A 26,196-nucleotide genomic window follows, 5' to 3' on the forward strand; every position below is an offset into this window, starting at 1 on the left:
TAAATGGAAAAATCCACTGCAAAGTTGATGGGGTGGGTTTCAAAATATGAGCAAGCCCAGTATGGTTCTAGCTTTGTGGTGACAGCATGTAATCAGAATCCAGGTTTGAAGGCTTAGTCTCAAACCCTCACTTTTGTTCATAACTGTAACCTTGGTTTGTACCCTGATGTGAAATTCTTCTATCTTCGCTAAAACCCCTGACCTGCATATTCCATTGAAACCCTAACACTGGTTTGTAAACTACTTTGAAATTTAAACCCTAATTGTAAGCCTAAATTAGAAAACATTGTTTATTACTAGAACCTCGTTTTGAAATCCTAAATGTTAAACTGTTAGTAATCCTAATCTAATCCTCGTTTAAAATCCTTACTTGTAACCGTCACCTTTGTTTCCAACCCTAATTTTGGCATTAATGTCTAATTTGATACCCTTATGATACATTTCAATGCAGCTTTTAATTTTTTTTCCTCCCCAACCTTTCCAGTGACTTGGTTTCAGTGTAACATACGGTAGCTGTAATAAAAATGATTTCTTACAGTAATTCATATTGATATGATGCAGCATATTTTATAAGGCACGAGTCTGAGTCAAATTTCATCCCGTTTACGAATGGGTTTAATAATGTGTTTAATGCACACTCTGGAGTGCTGTGTGTCTGCCTTTTAGCATTATGTTGATGTCTCCATATGGATCTTTCCTTTCTTTTGCTACTAATGATATGCAAATTGGACAAAAGCATTTATCTTAATGGATCGATCGTCACTCCAACTTTTCATTCACCAGCAGCACTTATACAGTAGTGAGGCACCAAGAAAGGGTGATGTATGGACCTTTTATTATGTTTAAAAGCTTAAATCTGGTTTAAACCCCTACTTGGAAGCCCTAAACTTTGATTTAAAACACTCAACACTGCCTTATAACCCCACTAGTGTAAAGCCCTACCTTGTACCCTACTTTAAAACCATAACCTTTGTTAAAAACCCTTACCTTGACTTGAAACCCTAATTTAATCCTTGTTTAAAGTCATGGTTTGCACCTTACTATAATATCATAACCCTGGCTTGAAAAGTCTAACCTTTGATTTAAACCCTAAAGCTGGCGCGTTAAAACCAGGGGTACTTTGGAATGCTAACACTGGATTTAAACCATAACCTTATCTTAAAACCCTAACCTTATCTCGGAACCCTAATTTGAAACTCTAACTACTGTGTATAACCCTGGTTTGTACTTGAAAAACCTGATTTTGGCCTAAAACTGTACTTCGTGTAACCCTAAATTAGAACCCTAACTTTTGTTTGAAACCCTATTCCTGACGTTAAACCCTAAATTGCGTTTAAACACCTGGTTTGTAACCGCACTTTAAATTTCTAACCCTGGTTTAAATCCCTGTTAACAAAACTCAACACAGCTCTGCTTACCTATAGGTTGGGAAATGATGGTGTTTCACACAGTGTAGTAATTCCAATTTGGGATAACTGCTCATGGCTTTAGGTGGAAATGATGACAATGATAGTAATAACTTGTAATAACTCCGGAAAAAAAAAGGAAATAAAAAGATAGTAATAACTTGTTCTTATCACGGCATGAAAATGATTTGATGTTAATCTCACAATGTGGAGGCACAGCGTGTTCTCACAGCTGTCAATCGCTCTTAGACCATTTCAACTGAGCTTCATTACAGATCTACAACGAGAGCTACAAGATTATGATTCTAATTTTTTAAATTGTATTCATTGACCTGCGGCGAGCTGCACAATTATGACAAAGATGATAATAATGGCCATTTTCATGGAGTTATATCAATGACGGCAAATATTATTCAAAGGAATTTAATTATTTCTAATCGGACTTTTCAGTTGAAATGAAAGCGGCTTCTCAAGCTTTGAAGCTAATGTCATCAAAAGTCGTGTTATTTTGGGTTTTATATATAATGATTGACCATGTTTCAAACGTTAAAGGCCCTTTCACGCTGCACTACCGCGCCACAGACGTAGAAGAGCAAAAAAATTCGTAGTAAGCCTACTTTCACTTTAGAATATTCTAACTCAAATAAAAGTCATCCTTTTTTGAAGCTGTTATATCAAAACCCAACACTCTTTCAGACCCTACTTTTAAACCTTCATCATGCAATGGATGAATATAAAACCCTAGCTGCCGTATCTAGAATGTGTTTGGTACCCTAACACTGGCTTGAGACCTTACTTTAAAACCCTAAATTGAAACCCTAATATTGTCTTTAAACCCTACTTTCAAACACCTAAACCTTGTTGAAAACCTAATTCAAACCCTAACACTTGCTGGGATTGGCGAGTATCTTTACCAGGTATCGGTACTGGGCCGATACCAGCCATATTTCAAGGAATTGGGTACTAAAATATGTATTTTATTAATGAATGGGAAAAGAGATAATATAAAATTCATAAATGTTGAGCAAATTAAAGGAAACATGCTACATTGGGATATCTTGTTTATATTCTATGATTATCTGTAATTGGACTAATAAAACTTTTATGTATCAAAAGTACTAATGGTATCAGTACTTGGTATCGGTGACTACTCAAGAGTTGGGTACTCATACTGGGATCAATCTGAAAAAAGGTGGTATTGAACATCCCTTTCTAAAACCCTACCCTACATTGATGCCCTAATTCTAGCTTGAAACCCTAATATGAAACTGTAACCCTTAATAGCCCTAAATTGAAACCCAAATTTAAAACCCCAACACAGTCTTAAATCACTACTTTAAAACCTTAAACCCAGGCTTTAAACTCGCTTTTTCTCTTCAATGTCCATTCCTGCCGCTTCTCTTTTTTCCTTTCTCTGCTGTGTTTGGGCAGTGAAGCTCTCTGCCATATTCGTTACCTTGGAAATAACAATTTCTATTCCTATTTTGTTTGCTGGGCCTGAGGAAATTCCACGTAGCAACGAGTGATGCCATGTGCATCTTGCATGCTAACTAGCCTAGCTCAGTAGTTATTATCTGTTTCTTTTTATTCTCCAGTCTCAAAGTGCCACTAAGTGTATCATTTGCATTCATTCGGATTATTGCACCGCGGCGGGGATCATGACCCGGTCGCAGACTCTGACACTTTTAATCTGGGATTGTGTTTGATACCCGCGCGGACGCTGCCAAGCCTCACAAAGGCGGCTGTATGTTTGCTCAGTGGGAGAGAACACCCGCATTCCGCACAGCCTTTGTCCACAATTTGGGATTCCGCGTGCGCCGCGTAACAGGACTGGCAAAAGTTGCGTTTTTAACACAACAGCAGAATACTCCTTTACATTCATAACTTAAGACACCACTTTGAAACTCTAACTCTTGTTTCAACCTTCCATACTGTCTTACAACCCTAATTTAAAACCCCAAATCTGGTTTGAAACCCTACTTTGATATCCTACTTAAAACTGCTTTAAAATCCTACCTCTGGTTTGAAGCCCTAACCCTAATTAAGACACCACTTTGAAACCCTAACTTGGGTTAGTGGGGTTAACCCTAACCTCTAACCCTAAACCCTAACCCTTTAATTTTAAGCACTTAAACAACACAATTTTTTTTAACGCCTTAACCTGGCTTGAAACACTAAGCTAAACTTAAAATGCTACTTTGAACCCAAAACCCAGACTTGAAAGCTTTCTTTGAAACCTTAACTTTGGCTTGAAACCCTGCTTTGAAGCCCCTCCATTTGATCACTCAGCTTTGTTTGAAATCTTCAGCGACTTGCCACTTTCACAAATAAACAACAAAATACAATGTTCCTTTAAGTTGACCTTCAATGACAATCCATTCTGCTGAGTGAGCAGCAAAAACAAAAAAGCGCCGACACAGGACATTTGACAGAGATTTTGCATTAAAGAAATAAATCGAGCAACTCATTCTTGAACATTTTTGCCAAAACTCTGGGTTAGCCGGAAGTGATAAAAGCTCTTTTTTGGCTTTTGACACGGCTCGTGTTTGACATGACTAACGCGCTACAGGTCGGAGGCCCCCGCTCACTCTCTCTGATGAGGCCGACGCTCGACTTTCCGACCCAAGCGAGGCTCAGCGAACATCACGTAACGCGCCCACCCTAGTGAGGCACACGCTTTGATCGGCGCCATCAAGCGGAACACCAAACATGACACATTTCATCATCAATTTGTTGCCTAATGAGACTGATGAGTTCATTATTACCACCTGTGAAGTGACTGAATTATCTTTTAAAATACACATTCAAACCGGCTTCACCTGCAGACATGAAAACGCCACACACATGCAGTCGGTCCATGTTTAAAGTCCTAATCCTGGCTTCAAAACCTAACCCCTCGTTTTGAAAGCCCTAACTCTGTCTTGAAACACCGCTTTGCATTTCTAACCTCTAGATTTCAACCTTAAATTTGAACCCCTAACCCAGTCTTGAAACCCCCAATTCAAAACCCAGACCTTTATTTGAAACTTGAATCTTAGATGAAACCCTCATTTGAAACATGTTATGTTAACTCTGATTTGAAACCCTAACCCAGGACTGGAGTCCTACTTTGAAACAATAACCCTGACTAAAAACCCAACTTTGAAACCGTAATCCTTGCTTGAAACGCTTAGATGTATGACGATGACTCACTCACTTGAAAACCTAGCCTGTCTTGAAAGCTGATTGTGAAACATTAAACCCAGATGAAACCCTCATTTGAAAGGCTAAACCTTTTTTAAACCCAAAATCAAAAAGTTAAGTAACATTTAAAACCTGGATAGTGGCTTGAATTCCTTCGATCAACACCCTAAATGCGCTCAATAACGCGGTCATATGGAAAAGTCTAAAGTCCATTTTCAAACTAGTTTCAAACCAGTTTTGCCAGTTAGTTCCGTGACTGACAGGATATGTAGAAAGAAAGAAAAAAGAGTTCTTGCTCAACCTGTTTGTGTTGTTGTCTCCATAGCAACAGCATGCCAAAGCGGATGGCCCTCATCTGCTTCCTGTCTCTGGTCATGGCGATGAGCATCCTGGGAAACCTACTGGTCATGGTGGCCGTCTGCAAGGACAGGCAACTCAGGTACCACACCGTTTAGTTTGGAATGTATTCTTTATTTTACTTTCATAACTACAGTGATGTTTTTTCTTCATCTGAAATGAGGCCTTTGTCAAGGTGGAGGGAATTATGAACAGTTGAAAAATTTAGGCAGTTAGCACAAAACGTTCTTTTTTGTTTATTCATTTAGTTTTGTTACATTTTAAATTAGAAATGTAAATTATATTGTTTTCATTTTAATTTTGAATTATAAGCCTTTTTCAATAGTTTTATTTTTATGATCAATGCATTTACTAAATTGAATGAAAAATATATATATTTTTAAGTAAATTAATTATAATTTTTCTTTTAAATGCTGGATTTAGATAATGTTTTTTTTTTTACTATATAATACGTATGTCGATTGGCTTCAGTATTTTTTTAATTTTTATACAGTATTTCAAACTATGACATTTTAATTTGGAATTATAAGCCTTTTTCAATTATTTTATTTTTATTATGAATGCATTTACTAAATTCAATAAAACATTTTTTTTATTTATTTCCTTTCATTTTTATTTTATTTTCAAATGCTGCATTTAGATTAGTTTTTTTTATACTATATAATAAGTATGTCGATTGTGTTCAGTATTTTTTTAAATTTGTATGCAGTATTTCAAACTATGACTGAATATTGTAGTCGTTTTTCATATTTGCATTGTTTTTGTTTATCGTATTTTAAATTATTAATATAAAATATAAAAGTGAAATGTGTTCTATTTTTCATATACTTATATACAACTTGCTTTTTGAAAATGTTTGTCATTATCATATTATTCCTTTTTTTAAATTAATATTAAAAACAAACATTCGCATCATACAGCTGCTCGGAGGTCTCCTCAACTTATAATCAAATTGTTTTAGGAGTTCGAGTTTTTGTTACCATGTATTCAATCTCAAGGGTCATACTGTGTGTCCTCACAATCCAGAAGGCAGAATTAGTTTACCCGGAAGCCATGCACAATTTGTTTCGTGGAGTAAGCATCACAAACAAGGTGAAGGGCGTTCAAATTAAACAAATTGACCATGTGGATTAATTTGGGCCACTATTCGTCCCAATACATATTCCATATTGTATATGAGTAAGAGTAAGTGAGATTACAGCGGTACACTATACAACTCATCGGCTTCAAATGACACCCAACGGTCACTCAAGTAATTTGTGTGTGTGTGTGCTTGTGTGTGTGTGTGTATATACAAGCGTAATAAGGTGATTGTTCATCGTCCTGTGGGAGAAAGCTGTCACATCAATTGTCCCCCCTCCTTCTCCTAACCTCCATTTTGTCTTTGTCTCTCACTTCCTGTTAAGATGGCAGTCACTTTATGTCCTTGAGTGTGTGTATGTGTGTTGTGCAAACTTGGTTTTGGGTTAAAACCATGAAGTTCGGACAAGGTACAAAAAAGTGGTGCAGTGGCGTGCACATGCTCGCAGGTGTGTGTCACATATGAGGATGAAAGTAAGATGTGTATGAACAGGGAAAGTGTGCTTCGACGCATGCCCCCCCTCCCCCCATCCCCCCGAGGGGAGAACAATGACACACCATCTTTGTGTCTTCTTCTTGCCTCATTGCCTCTTGGTCCATCGGGAAACACACATACACACACAGTGCAGCTGTGTAAAAAAAAAAAAAAAGATACAGTAACTGTCGCAAAATGTCAAAAAGTAAATGAGACACGTTCTGTACTGTACGTTCGGGTCCCGTGGGTGACTGCTGCAAATAAAAACACCACTATCATTATAATTTCATCAAAACAGGTTTAGCTTTTTCTTGGGCTTTTTTAATGCCACCACAACAGGGATGGTAGTGAGCAGAGAATCCCTACAAAACCATTGCTCATTTCACTATATTTTCTTTATTATTATTATTATTATTATTATCATTATTATTCTTGTTATTATTATGTCTAGCATCCCTTGGTTTGCTCATCCGTGCTGTGAAGGGCATTTTCAGTTTATTGTATATATTTTTTTAAATCTCACATTGCTGCCTTCATAAAAAAAAAAATGTGAGTAACAAACAAAAAAGCTCAACGTGGGCGTGCATTTTGTTAATAGCAGCCTCGTATTGTACATGACTCAGCGTTCAGCCTACATGAGTCAGGGTTGCATCATCGGGGAGCTCATTTAAGACAAGATCCCTCCGACCCTCTCCGTATTGTTAACACTGATTCAAGAGTGGTTGGCATTCTGTTGACATTGTTTGTGTGCATCCTTGGCAGGAAAATCAAGACCAACTACTTTATCGCGTCGCTGGCCTTCGCCGACCTGCTGGTGTCGCTGCTGGTGATGCCGTTCGGCGCCATCGACCTGGTGCACCAGCAGTGGATCTACGGCGAAACCTTTTGCCTGGTGCGCACCTCGCTGGATGTGCTGCTCACCACCGCCTCCATTATGCACCTGTGCTGCATCGCCCTCGACAGGTCAGAACCAAGATCAAGGCTCCACCAAAACGTACAATCATGCATAAACAAATACCCCGTGGATATATGCCTAACAAATTTAAAAGTGGATTCATGCAGTGTCATTAAAGAGTGGCAATGTAAATAAATGAGCATTTATACCCAAGGAAATAACAAATGGATTTATGCCCAAAGAAATCAATATATATATATATATATATATATATATATATATATATGTGTGTGTGTGTGCATGTCCATGCCCGAAGAAATCAAAACTGAATTAATGCATTAAAGTGTGCCAAAATAATAAATGAGCATTTATGGCAAAATAAATACATATATTCCCTAAAAATCCCCAGGCGGATTTATCCCCTAAGAAATCAAATCAGAATTGATTTGAAATAATAAATCAATTTAAATAAACTCAAGCATGACAAATGAAATGAGCATGTATGCCCAAAGAAATTACAAGTGCATTTATGCCCTAAGAAATCAAACTCAAAATCACTTGATGCATGGCCTAAGAATCTCAATTGGATTTGTGCAAAAGAAAAGCAGATTGTTTTCCAAATAAATCTAACTTACATTTATAAATAAAATAAAATAAAACAAAATAAAATAAAATAACCTACTGCCCGAAGCCGGCTGGGATAGGTACCAGCACCCCGCGTTCCTTGTGAGGAATAAGCGGTTATGGAAATGGATGGGTGGAAATAAAATAAAATAAAATAAAATAAAATAAAATGATAAACACCCAAATAAGTCAAAACAGGATTAATGCTCAAAGAAATCAAAATGTGATTTACACCCAAAAAGACCAATGAATTGCCTGTAGATTCTTACTGTAGACTGGGTAAGAAATAAACACACTTGCCCATTGTCTGTACAGTACATTAGACGTCACATCACATATTATATCCCACCACACTTGTTAACTGTTGCTTATTATAGACCAAGGCTATCTGGCCCTCACTTGCCACACGGAGGCTGAATCATTGGTATCGGCTCTCAAGCGGTGATGTTGTCTGTTCCAGGTTTCAGGTCTGAACTGAACTTTAAAAAGGCTCTGTCGTGCTCTGTTTCACTTTCCCAGAATAGCCTTGAAAAAGACGTGCAACTTTTAAAGGAAGTCTCCTTTGCTGCTTTTAAAAGCCTCATTGACTCATTTTCAAAGACCCTTTAGAGTGCATTCAGAGAGTTGTTTGTGTTAGAGATAATTTCCCAGAATGTGCTGACTGTCAACTAAGCAATAGTCAATTGTGGAGATGGAGTAATACCTCATTAATCACAGTGATTATGTTCCAGATCATAACATCAATCACAATCCTCAAATAGTGACCAAATATTGATTTTATGTTTCCTGTATTGTATATTTAATACTTCATGCATACAATACCAAATTGAATTCCCAAGTAGTACAATGTCGTTTGTGTTATTTAAGCTACTGACGCCGCAGATGAGTGAAGCCTGTTAGCTTGCAAGCTAGCTACACTGCAGTGGCTAGCGCCACTCGTGGTGGCATGGAAAGTTTTGAGAAAAACATTTGAGTTTTGGCACATACATCTTTCAAAGGTCCATAGCAAGGTATACCCTTACCCTTGGGCGGTATTGTGACCCATTTGTTTTTTTTTTTGATGGCCTTGAACAAATTAAAATACCACCCTGAATGTTCAGGAACTGTAGATCAGTTTGAGTAAAAAATGGTGATTTAACCTCAATTTTGAAGATAGAAATTAAGCTTTTAATTCATCTTCTGATTCATAATCAGCCAAAAGTTTTATTTATTTATTTTATTTAGTTTGTCTTATTGTTGGCTTTTTTTTTTTCTAGATCAAATTACCACAATGGAAAACCTTGTTTAAAAAATGTGTGTCAATCACATCTCAAATGCATTTGGCATTATTATTATATACATAAAATATAAGCGGCACATCAACACTTTATACATACTGTACAGTATTTACAAGTCACTCCAAATATGATATATATAATACAAATGCATGTAGAGCCTGGCTTTGGAAGGACCAATCCCGATCATCTTTTCATCTGCAAAGTAGTTTAACAGTGCTCTATTTGACTTTAATTTCATCCCACTTAAAACAGCTTAAGGTGGAAATTTCTCGTGATAGCTATAACCACATATCCAGACGGTTCATTTCTCAGTAAAGTACATAACATGCCATCAGTGCTCTACACGGTCACTTCTGTAGAGTAAATTTTATTCTAAACAAAGTCTATTTGTTCCCACTCTAAATATTTATTTATATATATTTTATTTTATTTACTCTTGGAAGAGAGTAAAATATTCAGCGTAGATTTCACTCAAAGTATTTTTTAGTGTGTAGAGAGAATTTGCCTATACCATGAAAAAAACCTATTAAAGATTTTTCACTCCAAAATTCTAAGTACATTTTGCAAGGAGAAATTTTGACTAAATTTTTCTATTTTTTTGTTTTGTTTTGTTTTTAGTTACACAAGGGTTGAGGAACACGCTCACAACCTTCAACTTGGGACGCCACTCTACCACCTGAGCTATGCCACTCCTACCGTTTGCTTGTATCCAAAAGGAGATTCTTAGGAAAATTCCATCTGACGAGCGATATACTAACAGACAGTAGGAGCTGCATGGCCCAGGGAGTAGATCGGCTGTCTACCAAACTGAAAATTGTGGGTTTGTTCCTCAACCCTTGAGTGATTTTTATTAAACTCTCTTCCAAAAGTAAATTTTATTCTGTTTAGAGTGGGACCACATTTAATGTGTACTGTATGTGGTCACAAGAAAACGTCCTTGATGTCAACACGCTGGCGTATTTGTGGCTCATTTCTTCGGGACATTTGGCTCAGATTTGATCTATATGTGATGTGCATCCTGCCTATATGTTGTCCTGGTGTGACCTTTTAGGGTTCTCGCCATGTGTGCGGAGCCTCGGTGTGAGTTGGCTGCTCCTCACAGCGTTTTGTTACAGAGGACGGAGCGCTTTGTTAAATGAAGAACTGGGAAGCGAGAAGAGACGCGTTAAGTCATCTGGTGTACACCAGCTTTCACAATCAGGCACAAAAGAATGGAGCGTTTTGCCTGCAGCGTGCTTATCTTCTCTTGTTCAACGGAAGCGTCGGGAGGGCGAGAAGACAACAGGAGGGGAAATGGAGAAGAAAGGAGAAGAAGTGAAGTGAACAGCTGTGCCACAAAACCCCTCCTTCCAAAAAAAAGAGCAACGGAGGAATGACGGAATGAATGAAGACGGCTGCTGAGCCACAAAAGAGCAGAAGCAAGACATGCCACGTGCCAAATATCATAAATCATATCATAACAAACCAAATGTGTTTTATCTCCTACTTTTAGTTGTACTAATACTGGAATTTATGCCATGTTGATATAGTTGTTGTACCACAAAATTAACTTAAATGAGCACATACGCTCTAGAGTTATTAGACAAAATAAAAAATACCATTAAACAGCATATTCATCATTGCTGCCCAATGAAAAATATGTATCGCCAAATTGCGAGAAATTAGTTTTTATGACTCTCAAATTATAGAATATTTTGCTTTTGTTTGATAGACATGATGCCCTGATAATCTACATGTAGTCCAGATTTGAGCTTCCAAAAGTACAATTTAGATGTGGTCCAGATGTGATCCACAAATAGTCCTTTGCATCTCCATCTTGTCTACATGTGATTCAGATTTTTTTCTCTATCTAATCTACACATGATCCACGTATGATTCACATATGGTCTGTAGGTGATCCAGATTTGATCCACATACCTGTATATGTGGACATTTAGTGTAGTCTATGTGTGGTGATCTAAATACAACCGACATGTGATCTACATATAGCCTACATGTGGTCCAGATGTAATTGACACCTTGCCTATATGTGAAGTGACATGCTAGTAACGTGTTTAACTTGCCGGATAACAAAGTCGTAGGAGTGAGCAGACAACATGCTGCTGTTACGTTTTCAATCAATACTGATCAATTGTCACACGTAAACAGGAAGTGGAGTCAGTGCAAATATGGACTTGAAAATCAATAAATGGTGCGTCAGACAACACTATCCTTAATGGAAGCAAATGTTTAATGGTGAGTCTGCATTTAGGGACACCACATTCAGCATGATTTTCAAAGATGTAGTTTATAAATTTAATACAGCGCAGTTGTAATGTGTTGTTCCATAGCCTGAACTCTGCCTAGCAACAAACATGCGGCATAACCAGGAAATAAAAGCTGAGCTTTAAAAAAAAAATATTATTATTATTTATCTTTGTTGCTTGCCTCCTGATATTTGTATGTCGTGTGTGATACACTCATTTTTGAAAAAATAATCTAACTCTATGAAGCGTTTGTGTGCAGGTACTACGCCATCTGCTGCCAGCCTCTGGTTTACAGCAACAAAATGACACCCACGCGCGTGGCGCTGATGATCGGCGGCTGCTGGGTGATCCCCGCATTCATCTCCTTCCTGCCTATCATGCAAGGATGGAACACCATCGGCATCGACCACGTTGTCAGTGTCCACGTCTCATAACTTTACAACAAAAAAATGCTACTTTATTTTCATACATTTTGAAATTTGCTGAAATATCTGACATTTTTACGGCTTAAGTAAAATTCTGACTTTTTCTTAATCACGAAAAAATGAATTATCATTCTATTGCAACAATACTATTCTTGTGAGATTATTAAATTTTCTAAAAAAGAAAAAAAATTGTGACTTAAAAAAAAACGCTACTCTATTCAGTTTTCTCTTAAAACTGCTGAACGCAGAAAATGTAATTTTGAATCACTAATACCACCTGTGGTTGAAAAATGAAACTACACAATGTACACATGAAGTCACATCTGCAGATAGAGGGCGGGAAATTCAAAATCGAATCTAGTCTGAAAACTATTGGCTTCAGGCTTGCAGGCGTACCCTTTATGAACAGCTAAGGTATTAATCTACTGTATTAATCTACTACTTAGAAGATGTTTGAGTCATAAATGGTGGTCAAATAAAAAAGCTATTGTAAAGATATTTTTGGGCAAATTGTTGCATAGAGCAACTTAAAGACAAAGAAATGTACTTTTTGTTTTGCATAGCTCCGCCTTTTTTCCGCGGAAATAAATTAGCGCCTGCTCTGTTCCCTTCCTTCCCCCCCAATACAGTAAAAATAAAAGTTTTAGAGTGGCCTTTTATTGAGGGCAGCCTAAAGATTATTTCGGCAAAAGAAAAGTGCTCATCATCTCAGATTTAGACAGATTTGTTAATAGTTTTTGATAGAAACAGGCCTTTTGTGTACATAGAATTCAGCTCATAAGAAATGGCAGAAAAAATGTGTTTTACTCTTTAAAATGTTTTTTTTTTTGTGATTTTTGTCATTTAAAAAAAATACATTATCCCCGTTAATTTATGATTTGCCCTAGAGGCAACTACCAAAACTACATGTTGAGTTGTTGCACAATAGCAACACAAACAATAAATAAATCCTTGTCAGTCCTTTAGTTACAAAATAGTCTCCAAAAGGCCTTTTAAAGAAGGTATTTTGTATTTAGTGTCATATTTTGCTTTAATGGAAGGCAAGGCAGGCGTCATCTTGTCAGGCCTGAGAGCGAGTGACTCCCCAGCCTTCGTTAACCTCGCTCGCCCTCAGTTGCCCTCGCCCTGTGACCCGTCTTGTGGTCCAATTTGGCACCGCGCACACATACACGCACACAAAGAGAAGTTTAGCACGGTTTGTAACTTTAGTTCTCTCTGAGGGTCCAATTAAAAGTGTTGAGTTCTGACAGTGACTCGGTTCCGGAGGAATTCCACTAGCCAGGCGGTTTTACTTCGTTTGCATTGCTGTCAATGATGTTTTGTTGGAAACAGCTTGATCTGATGTGTTTGCCTACACATACGTGAACTTGAATAATATTGCTTGAGCGAACTCTATTTTTATCATTTTATCTTATTTACTTACTTTATATAAAGATAATTACTTGTTATAGGTACTTGTTCTTACAGAAAATATGGTTTTCCTCAGATTTTGGGAATTGGGCCAAACAATACTTTTGGACTTGGATATTGATATTGGATCATATTGCTTGCACTATTATCCACAACTGACGTACTGCCATCGTCTTCAGTTTTAGCCCACTCTAGCTGTCAGTGGCTAAACTGCTGTCACACTTGAACAAGCTTCAATTGTTTCCACTTATTGTGATGCCTTGAGTGACCCGAATTACAAGGTTTTATAGATAGTAGCCATCATTGGGGTGACTTATTTATTTTTTGCTTTGATGTGTGCAAACATTTGACATATGAAAGCTGTAAGGTGTCAATGAACTTAACTCACTTTTGAAGAGTTTGGCAGATACAAAACTCCCAAAAAGAGGCTTCAAGATGTTTATTGCCACTCCTAGTTGAAGTTTACTGTCAAGCTAAACACAAAACAAAGACAGTTACTCATATTTAAAACAACCACACAGCTTTTCCTTGGAAGAGTCTGCTTAGCTCATAGCTAATAAACAATGCAAAATATCATAGACAAGGTAACGAATAGCATCAGTGTTACAGTGGTTTGACATAAGAACACAAACAATGGAGCAACGACTAATATTACTGTAAACTCGTTACTTACTAATGAGTTTTGACTGGCACTCTGTACAGTATATATGGCTATTTGCAGGAGATAGGGACTGGACCGGCCCCCTAATGGTAACAATCCGCTTATAAATGATGCCCTTTACAAATACAGTAAAAATAATAATAATAAAAAAAATAATTTTCCATGAAAATATTTTAAAATATAACCCTAACCCTTTTTTTTTTATTTAAAAAAAATCTGCTATTAAGTGAATCAGTCAATCAGCACAATGTCCATTGGAATGAAACACACAAAACAATATATTTTGACACAAACAGAGAAGTAACATATGTAGCTAAATCATAATATAAAAATATAAATACTCACAGGTATATATTCTTTATCCTCTGCCAAGAATGAGCCAATAATATTGCGGCTCACTGAGAAGCCGTGATTGTCTGGCAGCCGGGGTTGGGGAATCCAGGTCCAGGAAGTAAAAACCCTGCCACAGATATGCTTAACCCCAGGGGCTTCTACTCAACTGGCAGGTACGAGCTCGTCTCCAGTTGAGTAGAAGCACCTGTGGCTCAAGCCAAACGTTTTACTTTCTGGACCTGAATTCCTGAAAACCCTGATAGCAACACAATGTCAATTGAATTGAAAAAAAAACTGTTTCAAAATTGTTTGTTGACATACCTTGGACAATGCACCACATGCTGCTTCACCAAGTTTCATTTTTGTCTTTCTTTGTTTGCCGCAGATCGACGAGCGTCGCCACACGGAGGGCAGCAACTCCACGTCGTGCGTGTTCCTGGTGAACAAGCCGTACGCGGTGACATGCTCGGTGGTGGCCTTCTACATCCCGCTGGCGCTGATGGTGCTGGCCTACCAGCGGATCTACGTGACGGCGCAGGCGCACGCCGTCCAGATCGGCATTCTGCAGCGGGCGGGCGGCGCCTCGTCGTCGTCGGACTCGGCCGACCAGCAGCGCAACCATCGCATGCGCGTGGAGACCAAGGCTGCCAAGACGCTGTGCGTCATCATGGGCTGCTTCTGCCTGTGCTGGGCGCCCTTCTTCGTCACCAACGTGGTGGACCCTTTCATCGGCTACACGGTGCCCGACCAGCTCTGGGCCGCCTGCCTGTGGCTGGGCTACATCAACTCCATGCTTAACCCCATCCTCTACGCCTTCCTCAACAAGTCCTTCCGCCGTGCCTTCCTCAGCATCCTGTGCTGCGGCCGCAAGCGCTACCGCCGGCCCTCCGTGCTGGTGGGCCCGCGCGCGCCCTGCGCCGCCACGCGCATCAATGGCTCCACGCACGTGCTCAAGTAAGTGCCACACTGCACTCTACACTAAAAGTGAAGCAAGACTCGAAATAACTTTTTTTCTTTGTGGAGCAGTTTTGCTAATCATGACTTCATTTGGTGGCCAAACTCAAAAAAGTAACTCAATGTGTTTTGATGAGGCACAAAATGTTAATTTTTACTCATAAACTGCTATGCCATATGAGCCTTCGTAGTGGTACTGCCATGCGCCGCCTCCTAACCTATCATGACTATTTAATTAGAAAATTGACCATTTCATTAGAAAAATGCTAAACAAATATGACCTGGTAAAATTTTGACATTATTATTGCAAAATTACACAAAACTGTTTCTGTATTTAAGCCCTATATTTAGTATTTAAAAAGTTGTTTTTTTTCAAATGAAAAACATTTTTTATAACGCTTTTTTATACTGTATTACTTTAGTTTTCCCTAAAAATAAGACAGTATTGTTATATTTATTTTTAGCCGTACAATTTTTTTGTCCCAAAAAAATATGACTTTTGTCAAATAAACATAGCTGAATAATAATGTAATTCTCTCTAAAAATATATATATTTCATAAAATTACAAAGTTGTTTTGTTTAGACAGCCTTTCTAGGAAAAAAAAAAAAGTTCGTTTTTTTTCTATCTGAAAAAAAATACCTTGTAAAATTAAAAGATCTAAAGTTTAGGACTTTTTGTAAAAAAAAAAATTAAAAAAATACAATAAAATAAAAGTGTTTGCCTTGAAAAACGTTTTTTTTCCCCTCTCAAGATTAGGACTTTTTACTCCTCAGTCAAATATGCCATATTCTTCTTCTTCAAAAAAAAAAAAAATGTTTTATTCTCCTATGATTACTCTGTGTCCCAATACTTTTGTTCATTATATATATTATTTACATTAGGATTTCTACTTTGTAGACCAATTACACGTCCAATTATACATCATTTGTCACATATATCTCCATATTTATCATTGACCCCATAAGCAATAATTATTATATGTACTGTATGTATGATTTTTTTTTATTGTGATCGATACATAGAAAAATATTTTTGAGCACCAAGGACATGCAGAGAAAAGAAAACTACATGAATTTCTACAATAATTATAGCTGCAGCACATCAACATAAGACTAAAATGAGTGATCATAGACTGTATAAATCTTCTGCATTGTTTTGACAAAATGCCTTTAAAATGTACTCAAATAAATAAAATAAAAAGAGACACTTTGAAGGCAACATAGATATTGGTGTGAATTGCATGTTGTAGCATTATAAGAACACGCCATGTGCCATGATGGAAAGATGCTATCGGGGTGCGAGGCACAGCCATTTATTGACAAGGAAAAAAAATCTTAGTACATGTACAGCTTTCGAATCCCAGACAAGCAGTTAAGCACACAGCAGATGTAATGTGGAGAAAAGTCATGTTTTGTCACTAAATCATTATTTGTGAGGCTGTGCTGCCTCTCTCCGAGAGTCAAGAACGAGACGTACGCAGCATGGATGACCTTATGTATAAATACAACAATAGAAAGCAAGCTCATCATAGCTTTGGTGCTCCTCCATGCACCATATTTCCAAATTGCAAAAATGCCACATTCTTTAATCAGACTGAAAAAAACATTTCCTTGCTAACAATGCTAACATATAATGGAAAACACCATTAATATGCTAAATGTTAGCATCTAAAGCCATGGTGGAGCAACTACTTACAGTCACAGGCATTTCTTTTAACTAATATTACAAATATTAAAACTTAAGGTGACTTAAGACCTTTTCACACTGCACTTAGCAATGAACAGAGCACCATCGATGAACCCATTCAATGTGTGTTTGATACGAGGGTGCAATGACGGGGTAGTGCCCCGCTGCACCGCGGTGGCGTCAGAAGGCACATCCAATAGGAGAGGGGCTGGCGGGGTGATATCAGAGTGCTCTTTTGTCTGATTTGTATTGTAAACGGCATGGACAAAATGGAGGAATAGGTAGATGATATAATGAGACATTGTTTAATACACCTGCAATCGGAGTAGGTTTTTATTTATTTATTTATTTATTGCTGCTGCTCGTCTCCTCCTCTCAGTTGAGGAGCAAAGCCAGGACTTTATTTTGCCACAGTGAATACATAATTTTCGTAAACCAGCTGGAAACGCCTCCCTGTTACTTCCTGTACTACCAAATATGGGCAAGCTTGCGCCGTCCTTTTCTGTGTCTGCATGACTGCCTCCCAGTGGACAAGTCTGGTACACCAGAAGGTAACGATTTTATTTGAAGGACAAACTCTGTTCACAGCTTTGGTTTTATGATCGTGGATTTGAGTATTTTAATCTCTTAGTCTTCAGGGAAAGGTTTTCAGGACTTGGTTTTAAGGATTTAAGGACTTGAATTTAACTCTTGGTGTGACAGACCTGTATTTATATTTATATTTATATTTTTTAATATTAGGCCTTAGCTTTAAGGTTTTTGATTCAAGGTCTTTGGATTTAGATCTTGAATTTGTGGACTTGGCTTGAAGGTCATTGTTTGAAGGTCTTAGATTTAATGTATTAATTTATGTATGTGGATTATAGGTTTTTGTTCTAATCTATGTACTTGGATTTTAAGAATTTTGCTTTAGGGTCTTGGATTTATGGTCTAACTTTTCAGGGTGTAGTTTTAAGTATTCTGATATGAAAACTTGGATTTAAGGTCATAGTTTTAAGAAATTTTACTAAATTCTTGGATTACAGGTTTTAGTGTAAATAATTTGGATTTGACCAAGGTAGTTAAGGTCTTAGTTTTAGGACTTAGATTTAAATGTTTACTTTTAAAGCATTTATTTTACAGACCTGTGTTCTAGGACTTGGATTCAAGGTATTATCTTTAAGGCTTTGTGTTGCATTGGAAGACAGCGTTTGGGGTCTGTCGGGAACTTCATAGATTTAAGGTCTTCATTTTATGGATTTGAATGTAATGAGGTCTTTGTTGTAAGGACATGGATTTAAGATTTTTGATTTTTTGTTGGCTTTGTGTTCTTGGGTGAATGGTCTGGTAGATACAAGCTTGTAGGACCTTCAACTGGCATTTGTTTTCTTGGTTTCATGTCAGGAAATTGTTGTTGTTGTTGTTGTTCCAACTTCCTGCAGATGTTCCTTGCTGACCAGTCGGTGCCCACACAAGTTGTTTTTATTTCTCCTTTTACTGTGAAATCCCACACAGGGAATCAGTTGTGATCTTAGTTAAAAACATTTGACATTTTCTGAATATTGTTTGGATATGTATAGCTGCAAAAGGCATGTTTGCCCTTTTTGTCTCTAGCAGTGTTTAGAGCTGCTGTGTGTGTGCGTGTGTGTGCGTGTGGATAACAATGTCTTGCAGACATAAACAAAAACAAAGAGAAAAATATCCTAACAGGAAATGTTGGCCTAGCTGCCAATTGTAACAGGCCACACACACACTAATACACACACCACAGCTGCTTCACTCAAGCATTATGCCGCAGACTTCAACACTAAAATACTGAGAAGGAGCAACTTTTTGTTATCTTAATTGGCACTTGATTTAGCTTATTTTTATTTTTTTCGGAATGAACCCTCAAAGTTTGCATCGAAAGTTGGCCCTAAAAAGTTTGGGTTATCTTGAATTTGATACACTTTTGTTATCTAAATTATGGCGCTGAATATGTTGTTGTCTAAAGTTGCTCTTAGATATTTGTGTTCTGTAAATTTTTGTTAAATTTTTTTAATTATTATTATTACAACAGATTTCACCAGTCACATCTCATTTGAAACATCAACAACCCCACCCCCCCAAAAAAAAGGGCTGATGGGTTGAAGTCGTGGTTTAAATTATTATTATTATTATTTTTAATCTAAATTCACGTTCGTAAATGAAAATTCAATTCAATTCACTCTTCCAAATGTTTATTAATATCATGCTCACAAGTTTTCATTATTTATTTAAGTCATGCTCCAACCGTTTTCATTGTTGAAATTCACATTTCTTCTTTTCTCAATTCGCTGCTCCCAAGCTTTTGTTATCAAACAAAAGGTTTTTGTGGAAAAGTGTATATACTGTATCTAATATTCGCTTTTGATTTATTTATTTATTTTTAAATCAAATTTGCATCTCCCAAGTTGATCTCAAGTTTGCATGATGATTGTTTGTAACAGGACCCGAGTGCCTACGTAGCACACGTGTAGCTCACAAGCTGGCCAATGCAAGTACACATCTGCTCTCTGATTGGTTGATTGTGTGTGAACTTTAACCTTGTTTTCCCCCCTCCCTTTCCCCCTCCCCTACTTTATCCTCCTTTCTTTCCTACCCTTTTCCTCCTTTTCCTTTGCATGCATCCCCATCTGTGTATTCTTCTGTCCTTGTTTCACTCCATCTTTCTACCGTCCTCTTTCTTTACCTCCTTCATTCATCCCTCCATCCTCTCATTCTTTATCCTCCTTTCTACGCCACCTTCCCTATGTATCCTATTTATTTATTCCTGCTCTCCATTCCTCTCATCCTTCCTGTTTGTCTGACACTGTCCTTTTTTACACCTGTCTTCTTCCCCATTTCACTTCCTTTCCTCCATTCGGTCATCCTTTCTTTTTACATCTTCTTTCTCCTCTGCCTGCCATCTGTCCATTTTTTTCCCACCCACTGTACGTCCATCCTTTCATTTCCTCCTCTCATATTGTGCACATCAACTGCTGTTTAACATTTCTTGCATCCTTTTTCTCCGCTCTCCCCCAAATGTCCCCCTTCACCACATCCTTGTGGTGTGTCTCCCTGGTCCTACGTGTCCTCCCCCTCTTCCTCTCCGTCCTCCTGCTCGTGTCTCCAGCAGCTGCTCGTCTGCCTCCAAACTGCTGCTGTGGTTGTGCAACACCAGGCCAGTGCCTGTCTAGCCGCCCTAAACCTCACCTGCAGCCTCGCTCTCTCTCTCTCACTCGCTCGCTCAAGTGAGTCATTCGCACGCTCACACACATCTCTTTCTTACTGACATTAATTACAGATGGAATCAAGTCCGAGTGAAAATCGTCTTTACGCAGTTGCAAACCTCGCAGGAAATCCAAATCAATTTGTTCATTAAAAAGTTGATCATCAAAACCAATTTCAAAATATAATAAAAATAATACAAATAAATCCTATTCAAAAGCAAAAGTAAAATGTAAAATGTATTTTGTTCCAATTTTTTGATAGTTTAAATTTTTATTGTGCTACATAATCCCTCATGGGTTTAACTTTATTTATTGCTTTTACATTTCTTGTTCTAATTCCTAATTCTAATAAGATGTAGGGAATGCTCAATTGTGTATGTTTTATTCAGAAAAATGTTATGTATTGTTGACTTTTTTCATGTTGTATTCATTGTGGTGATTTCCATTTTTGTACTCATTTCAATTCTTCATATTTTACTAAAATAATTTAATTCCTTATAATAATTTGAATCTTTCAGGGGAATACTTAACTTTAATTTGTTTGTATATTCTTAAGTGTTTTTTCTTATTTTTTGTTTATTGCGCCAAATGTAATCTCTCAAATGGAATAAAAGAAATTTAAAAGATATAATATAATAATATAATATATAAAATATAATAACATTTTTTATGAATTTGTTTAAATATTTTTTAAATTTCTTGCAGTATAACTTGAGCCTGCAACGCATACTTTCATTTGTATGATTTAATTTAAAAACATATATATATTAATTTCTTAATAATTTTCTGTTGTTTATTATTATTTTAATCCCTCAAAAGCAACACATGAATATTTTCTTTAAAGAAAAATTCTCATCATTGTCAATCATTATACTTCCGTAATTTGATTCGTACAAGAAGACTTGACTCCGTACTGTATTTATATTTTTTAATTTTAATAGTTGTAATTCCTCTTTGTACTCTTTTTATACCTCCAATGAACTAATGTATGTATTGGTTTTTGTATATTAACAAAATTTATATTAATGTATTATTCATTTATTTTTAATATCTTGTATATATTTTACTCATTTTAATCCTACAAAAATAGGAAAGGAATAGCTTTAATAATTATTTAATTTAAAATATCTATATATTTTTAGCATATGTACTTATTTTAATCCAACAAGGGAATACTTTTTTTTTTTTATTATTATGCTGTACTAAATGTAATCCCTCAAAGAGAGTAAAGGAAATGTTACATTTTTTTATATCGTTTAATTATACTGTTGTTGCTCATTTTAGAAGTTTTTTTCTTTCATAATTGTACTGAATATTCAAGGTGAGTACTTAAATTAAAAAAAAACTGTGTTGTTTTAATTTATTGTACAAAATAAATCCCTCAAGCACAAATCAGTGTGCTGCTTGAATTGTTTGATAAATACCAAAATACAGCTTTAGGGGTGTCTATTAATCACAAGAGAAAGGACATTTGATGAATTGTGTTTATTCTATGTCATCACTTTTTTGTGAACGTTGAATCTAATCAAAGACAAACTAAGTGTGATTAACGTGTGCTTCATGATTGCTTTTTTGCTGACCCCACGGGGCTTTTAAATACTCCGTTGTCATCAACCAACATACATAATTATGCCTTTTAATTACCCCCGACCTCCGCCCGCTTCCCAAAAGGGGAAATGTCTCCTATTGAGTTAAAAAAGTTGACACAAAGAATGAATGAATCAATGAATTATTCACTTGCATTGTGTTTGTTGGTTGGTTTTTTTTGGGCATATGATGTGAGGACAAAAGTATTGGGACAAAGATCTTAATTGTTAAATTTGCCCATCAATAATCCTTCATAAAGTTAAAGTTTAGTTTAGTGCAAATTAGGATTAGGTTTTGTGTTAGCAAAGGTTTAGGCCAGGGGTCTGCAACCTTTCCTGTCAAAAGAGCCATTTTAGGCACAAAACGACACAAAAATATGCAGCATTTAATACTTTGACATTCGTTTTCTTCTACCTTTTGTCTTTAGTGTTGGGATTTTTTAATGTATTTAATTTTTTGTGTGTGTGTAATTTTCATACATTTTTAGACTTTTCTGACTTTCTCTAAAATTTCTTACATTTTTGGCAATTTTATGGACATATGGTCATTTTCTGCCTGTCTATGTCCTTTTCTGGACATTTTATGGCTATTTTTGGACTTTTCTGCCTTTTTTGCCAGCAAATTATATTATATGGAAGTTTTGTGATTTTTTTTGTATATATTTGTTTTTATCATCTTAAAGTTTTTCAATAGTTTGAATGTTTTCATTTCTGCCTTTTTTTTAAATAGATTTTCTGACTTTTTTGGGCAATTCGAAAAATATGCCTTTCTTTTGTTTTGGATATTTTAGGTTACTTTTTGAACATTTTCTTTTCTGCCTTTTTTATTAAATTCTCTGACATTTTTGTCAATTTCTTGGACTATATGGTAAATTTATGCTGTTCCTCTTCATTTTTTGACATTTTATGATCACTTTTTGGATATTTTTAGGTAATTAAAAAAAAAACGTTGTCATCTTTTGCTGACCACTTTAAAATTAGAACTCTGACCTTTTTTGGAATATTTAATAACTCATTTTTAATCTAAAGCATTAATTCATTTGAAGAATATTTTATCTAAAAAAATATATTAAAAAAAAAATATATATATATATATGTTATATATGTTAAAAAATATTAAATTCAATTATTTATTTTATTTATTTTGGGCTAACTTTGGGTCAAATTAACTCGTTAACAATCAATACAAACAGATGTTTTGACAAAAATCACTAAGTAGTAAAATGTCAGCCTCGACCAAATGGAAGAACAGAAAAGGAAGACAAAGTTTTAATTTTGAAAGAAATACACCGTTCAAAGGTTTGGTGGCATTGAAGTCCCTACATTTTAATGTCATTTTTTTTCTACATTACATTACATTAATACCATACTGACATTTTTTTTTAAATCAGCCTACAGAGCAGCATCGTTTCTTTCAGTTTCTTTGCTTTGTTTTTTGTTGCTATTTTGTAATTGTTTTATTTTTGCCACTATGAACCATAATATCGTAAAAAAATGCAGGTGTGTGTGTGTGCGTGTGTGTGTGTGTGTGTGTGTGTGTGTGTGTGTGTGTGTGGCCTGGAACCACGGGTTGCCCCACGAGCCTCTGTTGCAGATCGCAGCGCCATTTTCAGAGCTATAAGTGAGTGCCCGTGGTCATAGCTCTTTGAATGGTACTGCAGTATGCACACAGCTGAGCGGCCATGTGTCCAAACCCCGCCCGCCTCCCACGCCTACGCCACGGGACGACCAGGAGATTCAACGGAGACGGATTTGATTCCACGTTTCAGTTTGTGTGTGTGTGTGTGTGTGTGTGTGTGTGCGTGTGTGTGCGCATGTGTGAGTGTCATAGAATGTCTGTTACATATTTGTATTATTTTTTTACTGTGTGTCAAAGAAGTTTGCATAGTTTTATTAGCTTAGCGCCTGCAGTCCATATGTACTCTTTATAGTGGCCTTTAAGAGATAAATGACCCTGTTGACCTTTTCGCTACATTCTATGCTATGCTATCTTAGCATCTTAATTTGTTTCGACCTGTGAACGTGCATCCTATTGATGTCAAATACCATACAATTTTAAATTAATAGGTTATCGGTTGCTGTGTGTTTGTGTGTTCCCCACTGGCTGGTTTAGAAACGGTAAAAGGGACCAAGCGTCACATTTAATGACAAATGGTTCATTTTCAAGGAGCGCTTGTTGCCGGGGGCAACACTAAAGCTTGGCTGCAGTGCGATTGGAATTAAAGCAGTTCCGCTCGACTCCTGGAGCTTTCTGCTCTGTTTGCTTCGTCTGTGGTGCTGAAGATGAAGGACCATGTTCAGCATCACATCCTGTCTTGTGATTGAAGATGGCCAATGTCAAAATATGAACATGTCTTCTAATCAAGCAGGCTGGCCATTTTGTTTTTCAAATGGCTATTTTAGGCTCAATTGATTGAGTTGCGCACCACAGGATAAAAATAAATAAATAAAAACATCAGTCACCGAAGCCACATTCCCATAGCAACATGACATTTGATAGCCATGAGTAGACCAAAAAGTCTCAAAAAAGCCCTTTCGGTTTGACATTCTAACCAGAATCAATTCTATTTGCTATCTAACTTCTTTTCATTCAGCAACATGAAATTTGGTAGACTCTAAAGCTGTGACTGAACAGGCACAGGAAGTCTGCCATTTTGATTCATAGCTACCATTTTAGTGCCAGTTTGCCACGTCATGTATTTTATCACAAAACCTTTAGTGCATTTGGCCCTCTGACTTCAATGCTATAGCTGTACAAAATCACAAAATACGCTAGTACAATGCTAAAAAAAATACAAAATTCTTAAGTAAAATGTACTGGTTGACGTTTATCCTCTATGGCGATATTTGGGCATAATCGTTGGTTTTTACTGTCGGCGCAATAAACAAAAGAACTGTTCCAGTCAACTTGAACTTGATTGTTGCCATGACGACACATCAAACAATGCAAGACGTTTGTTTGCTTAAACTTCAAACTAACAAGTTGGGGTGTTGACCTGATGATGCCCCATTGGACGTCATCATGGCCGCGGAGAACACATCGCACACACACACATACACGTAAGCACACACTCATAAGCTCTCCTGAAAGCGATTAGTTGTGTAATGGTGCGCCACGGCTGTCACTCATCCGGAAGTAATGAACCTCTAATCTACCGGGAGATGCTCAACACACATACAGGCACACACACGCACGCAGATTCAAGTAGTAGAAAGTAAAAGTTGTTCGTTCTTTTGTCGTTCATCATTAAATCCAGTGATGCCTTCATGGTATTCCACGGGTGTAGGAATAACAAGACTCACCACAGTTATAATCATTTCTCTGTTGTTTTTCTGCCCGACTACACGTAGATTGACTTTTGGCTTTTTGGTGGTGTTGCTAATAAGCTTTGGACTCCCCGTAACAATTATTGACATTTCCCGGTGCCAGCATGACGGCAAAATGGACCAATGATGCTTAATCCCGCCATGACATTACCTGCCCACGCACCAACAGAATTACAAACATGCTGTTCAAAACTGGGTTTGCAGTAACTGAGGCAAGCTGTTGCCTAGTTCAGGAGTGAGTGATTGAATGAGTGAGGGAGGGAGGTAATTACCTTTTATTTGTGAATGAGTGAATGAGCTAGGGACAGAGGAAGGTAATTGCTTAGTAGTTTGCTCATTTTTGAGTGAGTGAATGAGTGAGTGATACAAGCAAAATAATTACCTAATTTGTGAATGAGTGAATGAGCTAGGGACGGAGGAAGGTAATTGCCTAGTAGTTTGATAATTTTTGAGTGAGTGAGTACGTGAGTGAGTGAATGAGTGAGCGAGTGAGTGAGTGATACAAGTTGAGATACTTGTGAGTGAGTGATTGAGTGAGTGATACAGCAAAATAATTGAATGAGTGAGTGAGATATTTGTGAGTGAGTGAGTGATACAAGTGAGATACTTGTGAGTGGGTGAGTGAGTGAGTGATACAAGCAAAATACTTATGAGTGAGTGAGTGAGATATTGTGAGAGAGTGAGTGAGAGAGTGAGTGAGTGAGTGAGTAATAATACATAATAATAATTGTAAGTGATACAAGTTGAGATACTTGTGAGTGAGTGAGTGAAGAAAAATAATTATGAGTGAGTGAGTAATACAAGTTGAGATACTTGTGAGTGAGTGAGATATTTGTAAGTGAGTGAGTGAGTGATACAAGCAAAATACCTATGAGTGAGTGAGTGAGATATTTGTGAGTGAGTGAGTGAGTGAGTGATACAAGTTGAGATACTTGTGAGTGGGTGAGTGAGTGAAGCAAAATAATTATGAGTGAGTGAGTGAGTAATGCAATTTGAGATACTTGTGAGTGAGTGAGTGAGTGAAGAAAAATAATTATGTGAGTGAGTAATACAAGTTGAG

The 26,196-nt window shown here is 36.9% G+C and overlaps 1 protein-coding gene across 3 annotated transcripts in view; it reads left to right on the forward strand.

The window, feature by feature from the left end:
* Window positions 1-26,196, forward strand: part of htr4 (5-hydroxytryptamine receptor 4) — a 65,761-nt gene that overhangs the window by 36,215 nt on the left and 3,350 nt on the right. Inside the window, exons 3-7 of one of the 3 annotated variants that reach the window (XR_013295698.1) lie at window positions 4,915-5,028; window positions 7,264-7,464; window positions 11,803-11,956; window positions 14,758-15,326; window positions 20,127-20,244. Coding sequence is in view for 1 of the 3 variants with exons in the window: in XM_077578855.1 (XP_077434981.1) it covers window positions 4,915-5,028; window positions 7,264-7,464; window positions 11,803-11,956; window positions 14,758-15,326 (1,038 nt within the window). In the remaining 2 variants the exon portion in view is untranslated. The remainder of the gene's footprint in view (window positions 1-4,914; window positions 5,029-7,263; window positions 7,465-11,802; window positions 11,957-14,757; window positions 15,327-20,126; window positions 20,245-26,196) is intronic. The other 2 variants (XR_013295699.1, XM_077578855.1) reach the window with 2 other exon arrangements.

The sequence above is a fragment of the Vanacampus margaritifer genome, chromosome 10 (genome assembly GCF_051991255.1).
Source record: "Vanacampus margaritifer isolate UIUO_Vmar chromosome 10, RoL_Vmar_1.0, whole genome shotgun sequence".
Taxonomy (NCBI): domain Eukaryota; kingdom Metazoa; phylum Chordata; class Actinopteri; order Syngnathiformes; family Syngnathidae; genus Vanacampus; species Vanacampus margaritifer.